Genomic DNA, 16,095 nt, shown 5'->3' with positions numbered 1-16,095 from the left:
GTTAATTAGTGTTAATTCTCCAGCCCTGTGTGCCCTAACCACTGCAAAGGCATGAAGAGAAGGCTGCAGTTAAAGAAACCTCCCTTGAGAAGGGAACTGCCAAAATGAGGTCATCCCACTTTTCCATTTCCATCTGAAAACAAAGAGATGCTTTTAGGGGGTAAAAAAAAAGTTTATTTATGTTTTGTTTCCAATTTGTACAAACATCATCAGTAATTGACAATTTGAAGTTGAGAATAGATAATTAACTGGGATACAGCTCAGACTCTGGTGAAGGTCCAGGTCACAACACAAGTTTGGAGACTGCCAATTCCATGTGATTTGGAGCAATAATTTTGTAAACATTCAGCTCAGCTGCCACTGCATTTGGAATGTACAGAAAGACACCTCCAAACATTTCACAATCTGCAAAAGGCCCGTTCAAATTAAAGCACTTTTTTTAGTAATCCTTGTATTTTGAAAGAGCCCTGGTTGCTCCTGCTGTCACCCTGCAGCAGGATCAGCTGGAAGGTGACAGCTCAGGAGCCACCTGCCCTGGCCCTCTGCTGAGGGATTTTAGCAAAGATTGGGACACTATGTTGTTTTACAGAGCATTGATGCATTTCACAAACACAGAATGATTCCAATCCTTCAGTTTTATCAAGCACCTGAACCCAGGCATTTGCATTTCTTGTGAAACACTTGATTTGGAACATTTCAGTGCTTTTTCATCACTGAACACACTCCTCCTCTCCTACACATTCACAACAGGAGGATCTGGGATCTGAAACTCCAGCAGCTTTTTTTTTTTTTTTTTTTTTTTTTTTAGTTTTTTTTTCTTTAATTAAAAAAAAATCTAAATAAGCATTTTTGCACTGATTTTACTTAAAAAAATGAGATTAGAACCAAATACAATGTGCATATTCATTGCATGTGAAGTGCAAGGGCACAGCCACAAATGTCTTTTTTTTTTTTTAATTTTTTTAAACAAAATATCATTTTTTTTAAACCAGGCCACGTACTCAACATGGTCATCTTACATTCAGCAGTTTTGTACTAAAAATACTTCTGTGCAGGAAAGCCCAGCAGAAATTTACATATGCTACAATGTTTTACATGTATTTACATGGCTCTGTCTTCCCTGTGAGAACATCTAACACCTGCCCCAAACTATTAATTGTTACAGGGGAACCAATTAACACCAAACTAAGGAACTACTCCACCTTTTTTTATAAAAACTGATACAAAAGTGTGGTTTAGAACTCCTCAGTGCAGTGGGCACACAGAGGATTTGGGGGAGCTTTTTTGGCAGTCACCTGGCAATGCAAGGTCTTTAGCTGGCACTCAGGGAGATTCCTGGGAAGCACAGCTGGGTCTGCCCCGGGAGTTCTTCCACACCCTTCCAGAACATTCCAGATGGGAGTCAGGGGCTTGAAACGCTCACCCAGCGCTGCAGGAGTGCCACTAAAGCTCACAGGGCAGGGCAGAGGATCAGCTGTGCCTCCCCGTGTGCCCAGGTGGAGGTTTCTGCTCTGCAGAGTGTTTAGCAAATCTCACCAGCCTGAAAGCAGCAAATCACCTGACTAAAGTTCTCAGTGCGTTTTTAGTTTCAGTTCATGCTGCATTAAGTTAGCTAAAAGGTGGTTTTCTAACAATTCAAAGCCACAATTCCAATTTTGGCACACAGTCCCATTTATTCTTAAATACAGTAAATGGTGACTGCTCAAGATTTGATTGATTTACAAGAAAATATCTATTTCACAGTGAGGTGAACACAGCACTGAACTTTTGAGGTAAAAGATGAGGGGAATGTAAACTTTCACCCCTCTCCAAGTGACTAACTACATGCAGCAAGAACACCTGGTCCTGGCACACCTGGAGTTTGGAATAACAATGCTCAAATCTGAAACCCTGACAGTCGAAATCACTTCTGAAAATCACACAAGTTACACCTCAGGCCTGGACTTTCAGTAAGGTTTTGAGCTGAAATGTCATTATTTCCTTATCAGAAGGTTTAAAAGAAACAGGTACCCAGTGGCTTGGTGGCTTAGGCAGAACACTTGGGGAGGGTGGCTCGCTGAACTTGGCTCCAGCATAGTTCTGGTTGCTCTGAGGGGTGAACAACAGGTTGTGATTGGACAGAGCAGGATTCCAGTTGGGATTCTTGGGGAAGTGAACGTTGTTCTTCGCCCCTTTCTGCATGGCCTGCCATGCACCAGGAGAGGAGCTGCAGCCGTGGCCTCTTTCCTTCTTCACGTAGGTTTTCATCTGAGAATTGGGGTCTTTGCTCTTCTGCCTGTTTTTAAGTTGCTGATGGTTCTTGGTGGTATTTCTAGACTGGGGAACGGGAATGTTGTATCTTTCTCCACCGCCCATCTTCAACTTAAATGTCACCTGCAAAAACAAGAGCAGTCAGGATAAGTCTTTACTGCTTTTTTTTTAAACAAAGTATTTCAGAGAATGTTTAGATTTCAAGCAAAGGGACAAAAAACAACCTAACCAAAACTGGCTCTAAACACACCGCTTCTCTCCTCAGAAAAGGTGTAACTGGAGAAATGGGACTGACAAAATCTTGCTCAAAAAAGGCAGAGCCAAATTTTATCAGTCAATATTGAGTGCTGAGACATTTAAATTCAGCCTGTTAGCACCTTAAGACTGGGCAAAGTTCAGCACTTCCCTGCTGGCTCTCCTGCAATGTTTATTTCCCCTCTCCCACCTCCATTTACCTCTCAGTGGTCTTCTCCGATTCCACACTCTCCAACTCTTGCCCCCTTTCTTGCTTCCAAGCCTGAAAGAAGAGGTGCTGCCTTGTGCTGGACTCCTTCCTTTGGCTGGGAATAGAAGTTTTCATGGGCTGATCTGCTGTCTTCAGCCAGGGAGCCGAGCCCAACATCGGATTCTCGGCACAGAAGCTCCAAGGGAGAAGTCCTGCTGCAAAAAGGAGAAAAAAATTTCAATTCAGATTATGGAAACAATTGCTTCACTTGAGGGTGGAAAGAAGGGCAAGCAGAAATAGTTCAGACTCTGCTGTGTCTGTTTATATGTTAAAAACGACAACATCCTACAAACAAAACCCCACCCAAAAAGACACAGCTTTGTCTTTCTCTACTTACATCAAGTTCACCATATTTAGCCTATCCCAAGTAACATTTTGTTCGTGCTCTGTCTTACAAAGCATTTTAACAGACAATCAAGAACTATTGCCCTTTCGTTTTAGTAGGGAAAATGTAAAGTACAACAGAAAGTACTTTGGGAACTGGGACAATACAGGAACTGCCCACATTGTCCAAACCTTCTCCAGCCATCACAGCGCTTCATTTGTCATCTGTCAGCTGTTTCTTTAACCTTCGCTAGCCGAGTAATTCCTTAATAACTCTTACACTAATGTCCTGTTTTGCTCATGGCTTGTCTTTCCTGGGATCTCTGAGATTTGAACCTTGACGCACTCGAGTCTGTTCAGCTCCCCAAACGGAGCAGCCCCCTGCCCATTCCTCCCAGAGCTCCAGAGGAGCCGCCCATCTCCATTTCCAGCTTCCGCCTTGTTTGGACTGCAACCAAAAGCCGAGATAACGTCACCGGCCCGGCCCAGCTGCCCTCTTCTCCCGCTGACCGGAGCTTCTTCGCCTCCGAACTTTGTCCCTTCTCTCACCGACACCTGGGGGCAGCCGGGACCCCCCGTCCCCGCTTCCCCCACTACGGAGCACAACATGGCGGCGGCCGCGCCCGGCCCTTCCCGCACCGCTCCGCCCTTACCGACTTCTGTCCGCTGCGCTCGCCCACAAGCACGGACACACACACGGCCCTCCGGGAACCGACCCCGCGCTGCTCCGCCGTCACCGTCCGACCCCCGCCCCCAGAGCTCGCTTAGCTCCGCTCCGCACCGCCCCTCACTCTCTCTCACAAAATGGCGGCCGCGTCCTGTGCCGTTTAACACCCTCTCCCTCCTCCCCCCTCCGCGGGCCCGTGCGGCCGCAGCCAATGGGATCGCGCCCTCCGCGCGCTCCGCCAATGGGAGCCAAGCCCCGCCTGTTGCCAGGCGGGCCCGGGGCAGAGCGGACGCGGCGCGCGGGCGGGCGGGGCCGCCATTTGAATCCCCTCACGGAGGGCAGCGCGGGAGCGGCCGCCGCTCTTTGTCCCGCCCGGGCCGGCCCCGCCGCCCGGCACCGCCCGCGGGCCCCTCTGGCCCTTCGCCACAGCCCCCCGGCCCCGCTGCCAGCCCCGCCCCGCCCGCGAATTAGCACAACAAACATCGGGGGGAACGCCCCCGCCAGCTGCCGCTGGGGGCTTCAAAGAGGTGAAATAATTAACAACAACAAAAAAAAAGAGAAACGCACAAAACACCCGGCTGTGCGATCGAGGGCCTTCGAGAGAAGGGATTCCGCGAACAAAGAGTGAAATCCGGCCCCCCGGAGATGGCCGCAGCGCTCCGGTGTCAAATGGACGGTGTCGGGTTTGTTGGACCCATTCCCCAGCCTGCATTTAGTTAAACTATTTAATGTTTAAATTTAAAGTATTGAAAATTATGTAGAGCGATGTTTCAGGTCAAAAGAGGGAAAATATTTCCCAGGTTTAAAACAGCGCTGTGGGTACGCAGAGCCCCTGGCAGTGGCTGCACTTTGTGTTTATATTCACAATCTCTTATTTTGCCTCAAAGGATCGTTTCAAAGAAAAAACCCACAGGATTTGGCCTTTGCCATGTGTAGGATGATTAAAAATTAGGTATACATAAGAAATTCACACATGTGAGACTGTTTCCTGTCCACCACTGTGGGGCCAGTCTAGCACTGTACACCACATTAAAGGCTGAAAAAAGGAAGTTTCAAAGAAAGTGGAAAAGAACGAGTTCAGTTCCAACCCCACCAAGTCAGGGCAGTACTTAAAAACAACAGATGAACCTTCAGAGTTTTTATTTTGAAGTAAAGATTCTGGTTTCATTGAGTAACCCTGTATTCTTAGCTACAGAAGGAAAAAAATCCTGTTTTATCCCTAAAACAAAACTGTTTCCTTACTGACCTAGTGTTACAGTGCTCTGACCCAGCCCAGGACAAGGTAAAGACTTTTAAATAGAAGTTTGTATTCATTGTGATGTTATTTTAAAAGCCAGCATATATTTTAATACATGAGAGATGTTGACATACCTAAACCCAGACCTTTGTTCCTGTTCTTTATTGTAAGTTAGCACAAAGCCAGCTGAAATTAATTTGTTTTCCTCCCTTTGCTTTGGATTTCTTGGCACAATGTAATGGCTGAGGTCCTTATAGGAGCTTTTTTTGCCTTTACATGGAAGACAACAATATCTGCTGTAAGCCTGGAAATTCCACTCATTAATTAACAACTCTCCTCCAATGCACATCAGCTGATTTTTGCTTTGTTTCTATCTCTAGTGTGTTTATTTCTGCTAAAACACGATCTCAGCCCAGTGTGGATGTTCTCAAGCCAGGACGTGTCAGTGGCATTGAGAAACAGCATTTTGCAGGCTGCAAATGTTCTGCTCTTGTCTGGGCAGCACAACAGCGTGTACTTTTCAGTTCAGAACAAGGATGACACAAGGTCTGGCTGTTTGTCCTCGCTATCTCTGAGATAATTAAAGAAACATCTTGTCTTTCAGAGCTGGTGTTGGGGTCAGGCTGACACATTCAGCCTGGGGGAGCAGGAAATGTCAGTGATAAGCCATTGCTGTATTTGTGCAGGAACTGTTCCACTGAAACAAATGGAGTCATTTGGAGGCCGAGCAGGAACATGAGGGCATTTTTAAAATCAAAGGGACAAAACCCCAAACACCACAAAGTCCAGCTTGCAAAGTTGTGTGTTTCACCCTTCAGCTGTTAGAGCCCTGGGCTGGTTTCCTCCCCTGCAGTGGAAGGAAAGGAGATGTTCCCAGGGCTGTGCAAACCACAACAGACAGAAGCACTCGAGTTCCTGCTGCATCCTAAAGACTCAGCACAGACTGAATCCTGAGGTTCTGTCTCAGTCCTTTATCGTCACCACCTGAGATTCCTCCAACAGGAGCCACTTCACTCCTTCAAGTGCTGATTTTTAACCTTCTTCCTTTTCAAAGGTCTCGGTGTAACATCTGTGACTCCTGAGCATGTGACACTACATCCACCTCAGGTACTCATGGGCAGGCTGGGATATCGGAGCTGCCTCCAGGATCGTGCTGTGCTCACCCTGATGTCCTGCATGTGCCACAGGCCCAGCTCCAGAGCCCCCAAACACTGCTGGAACAGGGCAGTGCCTCCAAACCCACCCTGAGGATCGTGCTGTGCTCACCCTGATGTCCTGCAGGTGCCACAGGCCCAGCTCCAGAGCCTCCAAACACTGCTGGAACAGGGCAGTGCCTCCAAACCCACCCTGAGGATCGTGCTGTGCTCACCCTGATGTCCTGCAGGTGCCACAGGCCCAGCTCCAGAGCCCTCAAACACTGCTGGAACAGGGCAGTGCCTCCAAACCCACCCTGCTGTGCCACAGACTCAGTGACCTCCTGTGCACCTCTCATAACCTGTACACAGCACGAACAGGAGTTTTCTATTGTGCAAGTGTCTGCCCTGTCTGGATTATTCCACTTCCTCCAGGCACTCCAAAGATGACTGCAATAAATCCCAGCTTCCCTCATGTTCCCAGGGAGCTGTGTTACCCAAATCCTCCTCAGCTCCCCACCATGCTCCTGCTGCCACGGTGACAGCACCTCAAGGAATTCCCCAGCCACTTTTATTTCTCACTCAGCACCTCCACTCCCTCTCAGAGCAAACATTAATCCAGCCCAGGGACGCAGCTCCATCTGTGCTGCCACTGCCACAACCAGCAAGTCCCAGTGAACACAAAGCCTCCAGAGCTTCATTAGCCCCACATTAAGATGCTGCCAGCTGTGGCTGAGCTGGATCTCAGCACACACACACACTCCTGGCCGGGTGTTTCAGTGGAGCTGCTGAGCGTGGATGCTGCAGGAAGTCTGCAGCACGGATGACTCATTTGTTAAATCAATAGTGAACCATTGCCCCAGTTTTATTCACAGTGACGAGTTTCCGGCTGTGGGTGACTTTCAGTAAAGCCAAGATGTTTACATTTTGTGGCTCCAAGAGCCCCATGACACACTTGAAACTCGTTAGACGTTTCCACCTGAGCCAAACATTAACCAGATTGTTAATCTAAGTTTCCTTATGAGGGAAACGTGTGAGCTTGTGTTTTCTTTAAAGGCTGCATGGAAGCACTGGGTATTCAGTAATGTTTAGAATATCCTTTATTCTGCCTGGCAGAGCACCCGTGTTCATTAAATGAAGCTCAGGATATTCACAGCAGTGAGCTACAGGAACTGAGCACACATTTGAACCTCTGCAGGGTAAATAGAGAAGAGGCTCAAGAACCCAAACAATGTGATAAAACTACACATTTTTAATGTTTAAATCTTATTATAAGTATATTGATATATGCTTTAGACATGAATTAAGTTGGTATCCAGCAGCACCTGAGTTAGATCAGCTCCAGAACACGAGTTCTGTCCTCTGCCCTGCTGGAGCTCGTGAGTGTGAGATCACATCCAGCACTGTGCATTGGTGTGTGGGGTGTGCACAGCACCCAGCAAACAGCACCAGGGGTAAAACCCCCCTGGACACCGACAGGGCCAAACCCCGAGCCTGGGGGGTTTAAAGGGCTCGTGCTGAAGCAGCTTTGTCACAGCTGACAGCTTTTCCCACTCTGGAAAACAAACACATCCAGGCACGACTGCCGAGTCACACCCTGTTTTGTGCCTCAACAGCTCCCCGTTGGAACCCTCACCGGCTCTGAGTCACAGAGGAACCTTCAGCCCATGTAAATCAATATGCCTGGTGCACGTCCTGTCAGCAAGGAAAACAGTTCTACCTGAACCCTCCTCCCTCCAGGAGAGCAGCAGAGGTGTTTGTGCACAGGACAATCCCTCAGCCAAGCCCTGTTTGCTCTCAGGAGCTGTTCTAGACATGGCAGTAAAGATGGGGCTTTTTCTGAGCATTTTCTCTATGAGTGCAGCAGTCACTCACCGTGGCTCCCTGAGTCACACCTTATCAAGGTGAGCAGTGCCCGACCCTCAGCCCCATCTGCACCACCTGGTTTTCAAACACAGCCCAGCAAACACAACAGTCACAGAAAAATGAGCAATCCCTGTCCTCCCACAGAGCACAGGCACCCTTCCAGCAGGGGCTGGGTCTGAGTGTCCCAGCACAGCCCCAGGGCTCCTCTCTCTGCTCTGGAGACAGAAACTCCTGCACTCCTGAGCAAACCGGGCTCAGAGTCCCTTTCCCCAGCACCTGCACAGCGTTGCCTCAACCCCGAGTATGGGGGTGCTCCCAAAGCTGGGTTATTCCAGCAAAACCCCTTTACATTCCAACAATCAGCTCTGATGCTTTTCCTTTAGTCTGCCAGGACAATTTTTGCTATAAATCAGAATCAATTCAAAAGCTTCTAACTATGCTGCCATAATATTTCTTTCCTGTGACACAAGGCTCTCCCTGCAGACAGAGGAAACTTGGGGCCATGCTTCACAGGATGCTGCTGGATGTGAAGCTGTGTCAGGGCAGGGAATAATTTGGGGCTGGGTGCTGCTGTTGGAACTCAGGACCAGCATAAAGAATCTTTGTTTCTCACCTGCTCTTTACAATCTCGTACCTGCTCCTGCAAATTTCTCAGTTCCTGGAAACAAGAATGGAAGAATTATTTTTTGGGACAGAGCTGACAACCCATCATCTCCTGTGATGCCTCTCATGGTCATTGAGGTTTCCAGACCCCCTCCCAGCCCCGGAAGGTCCCTGCAGAGCCAGGAACCCCCTTTTCCCGGCCGGGGCCCAGGAGGAAGCGCCGAGTTCCCAGTTCTGCCTCCTCCCAAGCTTTCCCCGGGTTTCCCTGGAGAGGGCAGCCGAGCTCCGCTGAGCTCCGCCGGCCGCTGCCGAACCCCGAGCCGCGCACGCTGCCCGAGGGGAAGGAGGCAAAGCGGGGTTTGGAGAGGACGCGGTGAAACCGCTGGTGATGCCACCGAGTGAGGGACCTGGGATCCCTGCAGGAGGGAAAGTTGAGTTCCCAGCTGGAGAACCGCGTTGCTGGTGCTGGGATGGGGCTGTGGGGTGACTCTGGGTGGCAGAGCCAGGTAAGGAGCGGCCAAGGGCTAAGGATCACGGCTTTGCTTCGCCTCCAAGGTCCCCACTGCAGCCTTATGGTCACATCCAACCACAGCGTGGCCAACTCCTTCGGGACTTGGGGCCAGCTTGCCTGTCCCCCCTGACCGGTGGCATTGTCCCTAGTGTCACCAGGCAGGGAGAGCTGTCCCTGCTTTCCATCAGCACCAGCACAGCCCAGCCGAGGAGGGAAGCGGTCACTGGAGGGAGGAGGGATGGATGAGAGCAGGTACAGCAGCACCACAGCCTCTGCAGCCCCGGGTCCTGCCTGACCACACGGATTGTGCAGCTGAAGTCCTTGATTTTCCTTCCACTTGAAGAGAGAAAATCGCCTCGTCCCTCCAGCATGAGTGGACTGTGTACAGAGAAATTCAGGGGCACAGGTGAGGTTTGTGCTGCTCATGCAGGCACAGACAGCAGATTTCTGAGCTTGCCCTCAGACCTGCACACAGCCAGGTACATCCAGATTCTTCCACATCTGCCTCCTTGCTTTTTCCCCCCCTCATACTTTTCCATGCTCCCAGAGAAATCAGGAGGAGAACCTGAATGTCTCTTTGCCTCAAACTCTGCAGTTACAAGGGGAAATGAGAGGGACTGGGAGGACAATTTCAGCGAGCCGGAGGGTTTGGGTGGTTTGTAGATGTGGCACGAGCAGGCAGCAGAACACAACACCCAGAGGAGAAGGGAGGAAGGAAAGAAAACCCGACACACATTCTCCGAAAGAATGTGCCAGAGAGCAAGGAGGCAGAGGAAGGATTCACACTGATGGATTTCCAGCCCAGGGGAATAAAGCAGAATGGTTCAAGAAACGCAGAGGAAACCAGAAGTGCCGTGAGAGGAGAGGGAAGCAGGCGCTGTCCGCAGCTGCAGCAGCTGCCCCCAGAGCCCGAGCCATGGGAAGCCCCAGAGCCTCGGTGGGGAGGTGAGTGGTTTGTGTTTGCTGACCCACAGCATCCTGCAGCCCTGGGCCCTCTTCTCACATCTCCCCTGATGTGAGAGCCCTCGGTGCTGCCCTGCACAAGGCAGCCTGGGGAGACTCTGCTGCACAGGAGATTCCTGGGGTTCACCATCAGCTGTTGGGGATAAACTGCAAGGCAATGTGTAACTGCTTTTTAGGATGGATCATGGATCCTTTCTTCAGGAGATGAAAGGTAAGTGCTTCATGGCAGGCTGTGGGTTAACTCTTTACAGCTGATTTTGGGAATTGTTCATGTTGGAACTGGAGTGACAGGACAAGGGGGAATGGGTTCCAAGAATTCTTCCCTGTGAGGGTGGGCAGGCCCTGGCACAGGGTGCCCAGAGCAGCTGTGGCTGCCCCTGGATCCCTGGCAGTGTCCAAGTCCAGGCTGGATGGGGTTTGAGCAACATGGAATGGTGGAAGGATGGCACTGGATGGGCTTTAAGGTCCCTTCCTCTCTGATTCTCTGTCAGAGTATTTCCAAATGTCTCACAGGGATGTGACACTGAGTTCAGTGTTTCTGTGATGGTTTTGGTGCAGTGAGAGCAGCCCTGGTTTGCCCTGCTTTGTTCCCAAAGTGGCACTTGCAGCTGCTCTGCACCCACCCCGTCCTGAATTCCACTTTCCCCTCAGGCAGTCACACATGGGCAGAGCTGATAAATGATCAAATAATCCTCAGTGTGGCATTTGAGGCAGACAGGTCTTACATCATGGAGGGAATCCCACTCAGTGTCATTTAATGTGGTCAGGACAAACCAGGGGAACAGCTGATTCCAAAATAATGGAAAAACTTCTGCAACTAAACCAGGAAATCACATACAAACTAAAATGTTTGTAAAGCAAAAGATCCTTTGCTTCTTCAGCAAGTGAAATTTGCAAGCATTAGTGACAATTTTTTGCATAAATCACTGCACATGTTCATAGTAGGTGATCATTTAGGACATTTTATTTTATTGTAAAGCTCAAAACTCTCAGATATTCTGCACATGAAATATTCAAGAGCACTTTCAGAGTGCTGCAGGCACAATGCATTGGCTGATTGCAGCAGGCAAATTTAATTTTACATTATCTAAGCAACTGGTACATAACTTTTTAATCAGCAGGATGCTGTGGTGGCTCTGTGAGGGCAGAGCCATCCCAAGTGGAACAGGATGGGTGCTGCTGTGTGCAGGGCACTGCCAGCCCCACAGCTGGAATCAGTCACAGGCACTGAGAGGGAAAGGACTCCTTCCTTTGGAAATTGAATTTCCCCAAAGCCAGGTGGAGCTGTTAGGCTGGAGTGAGTGGGCTTGGAGCAGATCTGATGGGAGGGGAGGTTTCACTTTGCAGTCACTGGGGCTGCATCAGGAATATGTTGCATTCCCAAGTCTCTGATCTGTGTTCTGTTCCTAATAACTCACCCCTTGTTCATTCACTGCTGTTTGCTGGGGCTCTGCTCTTGTTGCTGGGGAGTCCCTGTTGCAAGGCCACGTTATTTTGGCAAAATATTCCCTGCCCTGGGCCTTCCTGCTGGCAGGAGATGCTGTGATCAGAGAGTTCATCCTGTGCAGCAGCCGGGGAATCTCAGCTCGGCTGCTGCATTCCAGGGAAGCAGCCCCTCTGTGCCACAGCCCCTGGAGCCACAGGAGGGCCAGAAGGCACTTGGTGCCTTTCTCGTTGAGCCCACGGGGCTGTGGCTCCCTGGCTGGATGCACAGCCATGCCTGGGGCTGGGATTCCCAAGGAGGTGGAGATCTGCTCTTGGAAAGGGGTTTCACCCTGGGAGTGGGACCTGTCCCATGGAGGATGCTGCAGGTCAGCTCTCCCCAGGAACCAGATATGGGCTGGCACTTTTCCAGCAGCTAAGGCAGGCAGGGGGCAGAGGCCACGGTCAGACAAATGCAGGGGCCCATCTGACAAGAGGGAAATGTCCCCTGGGCAGGAAAAAGCAGCTTTGTGGCCAAAAAAGAAAAAAAAAAGAAAAAAAAAAAAAAGAAAAAAAAAAAAAAAGGTACAGGCAGTGCAAGGAGAGGAGCTCCTGGCACTGCCTGTGTTTTCATGCTTGTGCACAGGGGACCTTTTGCTGGAGCAAGCTCTGTGCTTCCCTCATAGACACAGGAGCTGCAAGGAGGCTCTGGGGAGCAGAGATCTGTCCTTGTCATTCAGCCTGAGACAGAGCAGATGTGGGAAAGGAAGATCAGGGCTGGCTGATTGCTGTGAGCCCAGCACACCACTTTGAACTGAGGCTTATCTGAGTTTTTTCATCCTAGTGGAGAGAGCTGGGCCAGGACAGGCAGCACAGGAGTTATTTTAACATTATAAGCAGGTTCTCTCCCCAAGCAGCTCAACATCAGGGATGGCATTTTGCTGCCCTCACTCCCTTGCCTGGTGTTCAGTGCTTTCCAGGCTCCTAAGGATGTGAGCTGGATATTGCACGACTGCAGGTTTGAGGATTTATGGTGGTCCTGGGAATGCTGGCTGCAGGTAATGGATGCCAAGGTGATGCTGGAGGCTGCTTAATGAAGAAATGTCTTGGTTTGGATGCTGGGGTTTGGCTGGGGAGGGTTGGAAACTCGAGGCAGTTGGTCCCTGCTGAGCCCTGCTGTATGAGAAGTCCATCTGTCTGCTAAATCCATCTCTCTCCAGAGGAAGGGATGTGTCAGGTTTAATAACAGCAGTTGGTAATTCCTGCTGCCTGTGAGGTGTTCCTGAGAAGGGCTGCAGGAAACGAGAGCACTGAGATCTGAGGGCAACATCCTCTCCTGTGATGTTACCCCATGCAAGAGCCTGATGTAAGAGGAGGGCAGCTTGCTGCAACACTCAGCCACACATCAGCCCAAAGTCCAGGACTCCTCCAGCCTTGGAACACCAAGAAATCCCAATCAGGAAATCAGGACTGCCCTGCTGTGCCTGAAACCTGCACTGAACTCCCTGCAGCCACCCCTGACAGTCAAATGTGGGGCTGGGGCTCTTCTCTGTCACCTCCTGGGCAGCCTCTCCAATCATTGGGGTATTTTGCAACTCCTGAAACACAGGAAGAGAAATGAGTGTTGGGGGAATCAGCGGGGAAGGAAGTGCCCAGGCCAGTTAAAACACCCATGTTTTACAAACCCATCTCTGCTGAGATGTCACGGCTGAGGTTTGCTGGGCAGTGCTGGCTGCTCTCACCTCCAGCAGCAGCTGAATTTCACACAGCAGGCAGGTGGAGGGGCACAGGAGGGTGGAACCCACAGTCCTGCCCCTGTTCTGTGTCTGTCACACATCCTGGCCATGCCTCGGGTGTTTGGGACATTTCCTCTTTCACAAGAGGGCCCAGGGCAGCGAGGGACAGTGAATTGTTCTGGGGGAGAGGGAACGCTGTCAGCTCAGTGCTCTCCTCCAGCAGAGGGAACTCACGATCCCATTGCCTGCATGAGGGATCCTGGAAGCTTTTGGGAAGGGGGGTCCTGTTCCCTGGGCTTGGTCACAGCATTTTGCTGTACTCCAGGCAGGTTTGGGGTATCCCACAGCTGCCTCTTCACCTGCTCTAACCCAGTCCAGGATGATATTGTTCCCTGAAATCCAAGGCTGCACAACTTGGTTTAAACACCAGTGCAATCCACAGAAAGAATGGGAGAAAATAACACCTCAAGGACAGGTTATGAAGATGAGGGGGTTAAATTGAGCTGCAGAACTGTAGAGAAAAACCCAGCTCTTGATGCAGAATGCACTGAGTAGCTCAGCATCTGCCCTGTGCAAAACCAGGCACTTCCCTCCATCACACCTCTGCTGGTGCTAAAAGTATTGATGAAATTACCTAATTGTGGGTGTGGGCAGGGGTTCTTAGGCTCAGGTGGTCTCAGTTTGTATGTCCCACCTGTACTCTAATATTGATCTCTAATTAATCTCTAATAACATCTATTAATCACTCTGACAACCCTAACCCTAGGCAGGAAAAGCAGCCCTGGCCTAGGGCTGCTCCCAAGGAAAAAGCCATGGAGGCAGGCATGTTGTGGCAGTTTTGTGCTCCCCTTGGGATGCCTTTCACAGCTGTGGTGTCCCCCTGAGCTGTCCCTTCCAGTGCTGCTGGCCCTGAGCAGTGAGTCCTGGTAAGATCTGGCTCAGGATTTGTACAATTCTCAGTGTTGCTGCTTCCCTCTTGTGGTGTGCCACCGAGGTGGTACAGCCAGGCGTCCCCTGGGCTGTGGGAAATGGGTCTCAGCCAAAGAACCAGCTGGGAAAAGCATGGAAGTTGGGCTGATTTAATTTTCCTTACTTGCTTCTAAAGAGAAGAAAGCATCTTGGGTAAATTTATTGCTTGTCAAGTCCTCTTCACCTCCACCTTTTCCAGAGCACCTGAGGAAGTGCAGAGGGAAGCAGCAGGCTGTCTGTGAGCTCCCAGCTCCAGGTCACCACCATGGATTCCTGCAGGATCCCTGCAAACGCCTCCAAGTGCAGCGGGACCACCATGGAGTGCTTCATGGTGCTCAGCACACAGGCACAGAAGATAAGCATCGGTATCCTGTGTGGCCTCTTTGGGACAATGTGTGTTTTTGAGAACTCTCTGGTGCTCTACCTGATTTTCTCATCCCCTGGGATCAGGAAGAAGCCTTCCTACCTCTTCATCGGCAGCCTGGCCCTGGCTGACATCCTGGCCAGCATCATCTTTGTCTGCAGCTTCGTCAACTTCCACGTGTTCAACGAGGCTGGTTTCTCCAAGGAGGTGTTCCTGCTGCAGCTGGGAGGGGTGAACACGTCCTTCTCAGCCTCCCTCAGCAGCCTGCTGCTCACGGCCCTGGACCGCTACCTCTCCATCAGCCGGCCCTCGGAGTACAAGCTCCTGATGACCAGGAAAAGGGCCTGGACAGCCCTGGCAGTGCTCTGGGTGACCTGTGCCACCATTGCTGGCCTGCCCCTGCTGGGCTGGAACTGCTGCACGCTGGATTCCTCCTGCTCCGAGCTGTTCCCCTTTGTGGATGACAATTACCTGTCGGGCTGGCTCTGCTGGGTCGTGGTGCTGCTGGGCTGCATCGTCTGCGCCTACGCCCACGTGCTCTGGAGGGCTCGGCGGCACGTGGCCTACATGGAGCAGCAGCAGGCACAGGCAGGGAAGCAGAACAGCAGGATGAGGATGGACGTGATGCTGGCCAAGACCCTGGTGATGGTGCTGGCTGTCCTCATGCTCTGCTGGTCCCCCGTGCTCGTGCTGATGATCTACAGCATCTTCGGCAGGCTGAGCGACCGCCTGCGCAAGGTGTTCGCCTTCTGCAGCACCCTCTGCCTGCTCAACTCCATGGTCAACCCCATCATTTACGCCCTGAGGAGCAAGGAGCTCTTCTCCTCCCTGAGGAGGGTGCTGTCCCACTTCAGGAGGCAGCTGAAGGCCCCTGAGGAGAGCCCAGAAGCAGAGAGCAGCCACAAGTCCTCCGTGATAGAGACCGTCTGCGAGGACACGCACACCGTGTAGGGAGGCACCGGGGCAGATCCACCCACTCAGCCTGCAAGGAGCAGTCTGGATCACTTTTCTTTTTATTTTCTCTTCTGATGGGAGTTGAGGAGTCAGCTGTGATGGGGAGACAGCTCCTGCTGATGTCACCCTTCAATGCTGGGACATGAAGTGCACAAACTTTGCTCTCAGGCACAGGTTGGGATTGTTGGGGTGTCCTGTGCAGGACCAGGACTGGATGGTCCTTGGGGTGTCCCTTCCAGCTCAGGATATTCCATGATTCTGTGATAATCTCCCACCAGGGGAGGTTCAGGTTGGACATCAGCAGGAATTTCTTTAAGGAAAAGCTTTGGAAGGAGCTGCCCAGGGAGGTTTGGAGTCCCTGTCCTTGTAGGTGTCACCTGGATGTGGCACTCAGTGCTCTGGGCTGTGACAAAGTGAGGACTGGTCACAGCTGGGACTCGATGATCTGGGAGGGCTTTTCCAACCTCTCCCTGTGGCTTAAGGACTTGGCCAGAGCTGGGGCAGACAGGACCTTGCAGGCAGCACATTTCTTCCAGCAGATTTCAGGAGAACTGACCGAGCCACACGGGTGTTTGTGAGATGTTATGTGAT

The 16,095-nt window shown here is 51.0% G+C and overlaps 2 protein-coding genes across 3 annotated transcripts; one reads left to right on the top strand and one right to left on the bottom strand.

Moving 5' to 3' along the window:
* Positions 1–151: 151 nt before the first annotated feature.
* On the bottom strand, positions 152–3,879 carry PNRC2 (proline rich nuclear receptor coactivator 2). Of its 2 annotated transcripts, none has more exons than XM_063177542.1 (3): positions 3,733–3,879; positions 2,706–2,910; positions 152–2,373 (listed from the first exon to the last, which is right to left on the bottom strand). In XM_063177542.1, exon 3 carries the CDS (start codon positions 2,353–2,355, stop codon positions 1,933–1,935), a length of 423 nt encoding a protein of 140 aa, XP_063033612.1. In that variant the 5' UTR covers positions 2,356–2,373; positions 2,706–2,910; positions 3,733–3,879; the 3' UTR covers positions 152–1,932. The 2 variants fall into 2 exon arrangements, with proteins under 2 accessions (XP_063033612.1, XP_063033613.1); XM_063177543.1 differs by having other exon boundaries at positions 2,706–2,907; positions 3,733–3,877.
* Positions 3,880–9,181: 5,302 nt separating this feature from the next.
* On the top strand, positions 9,182–15,517 carry CNR2 (cannabinoid receptor 2). Its single transcript, XM_063177346.1, has 2 exons — positions 9,182–10,041; positions 14,386–15,517. Exon 2 carries the CDS (start codon positions 14,452–14,454, stop codon positions 15,499–15,501), a length of 1,050 nt encoding a protein of 349 aa, XP_063033416.1. The 5' UTR covers positions 9,182–10,041; positions 14,386–14,451; the 3' UTR covers positions 15,502–15,517.
* The last annotated feature ends 578 nt before the right edge of the window (positions 15,518–16,095 follow it).

The sequence above is a fragment of the Melospiza melodia genome, chromosome 27, assembly GCF_035770615.1.
Source record: "Melospiza melodia melodia isolate bMelMel2 chromosome 27, bMelMel2.pri, whole genome shotgun sequence".
Lineage (NCBI taxonomy): Eukaryota > Metazoa > Chordata > Aves > Passeriformes > Passerellidae > Melospiza > Melospiza melodia.
Note: the sequence above shows the minus strand (reverse complement) of the source record. Positions and strands in the feature narration are given on the sequence as shown.

Excerpts from the sequence above, each read along its gene's own strand:
- PNRC2 (XM_063177542.1), bottom strand. The coding sequence starts at position 2,355 with ATGGGCGGTGGAGAAAGATACAACATTCCCGTTCCCCAGTCTAGAAAT.
- CNR2 (XM_063177346.1), top strand. The coding sequence starts at position 14,452 with ATGGATTCCTGCAGGATCCCTGCAAACGCCTCCAAGTGCAGCGGGACC.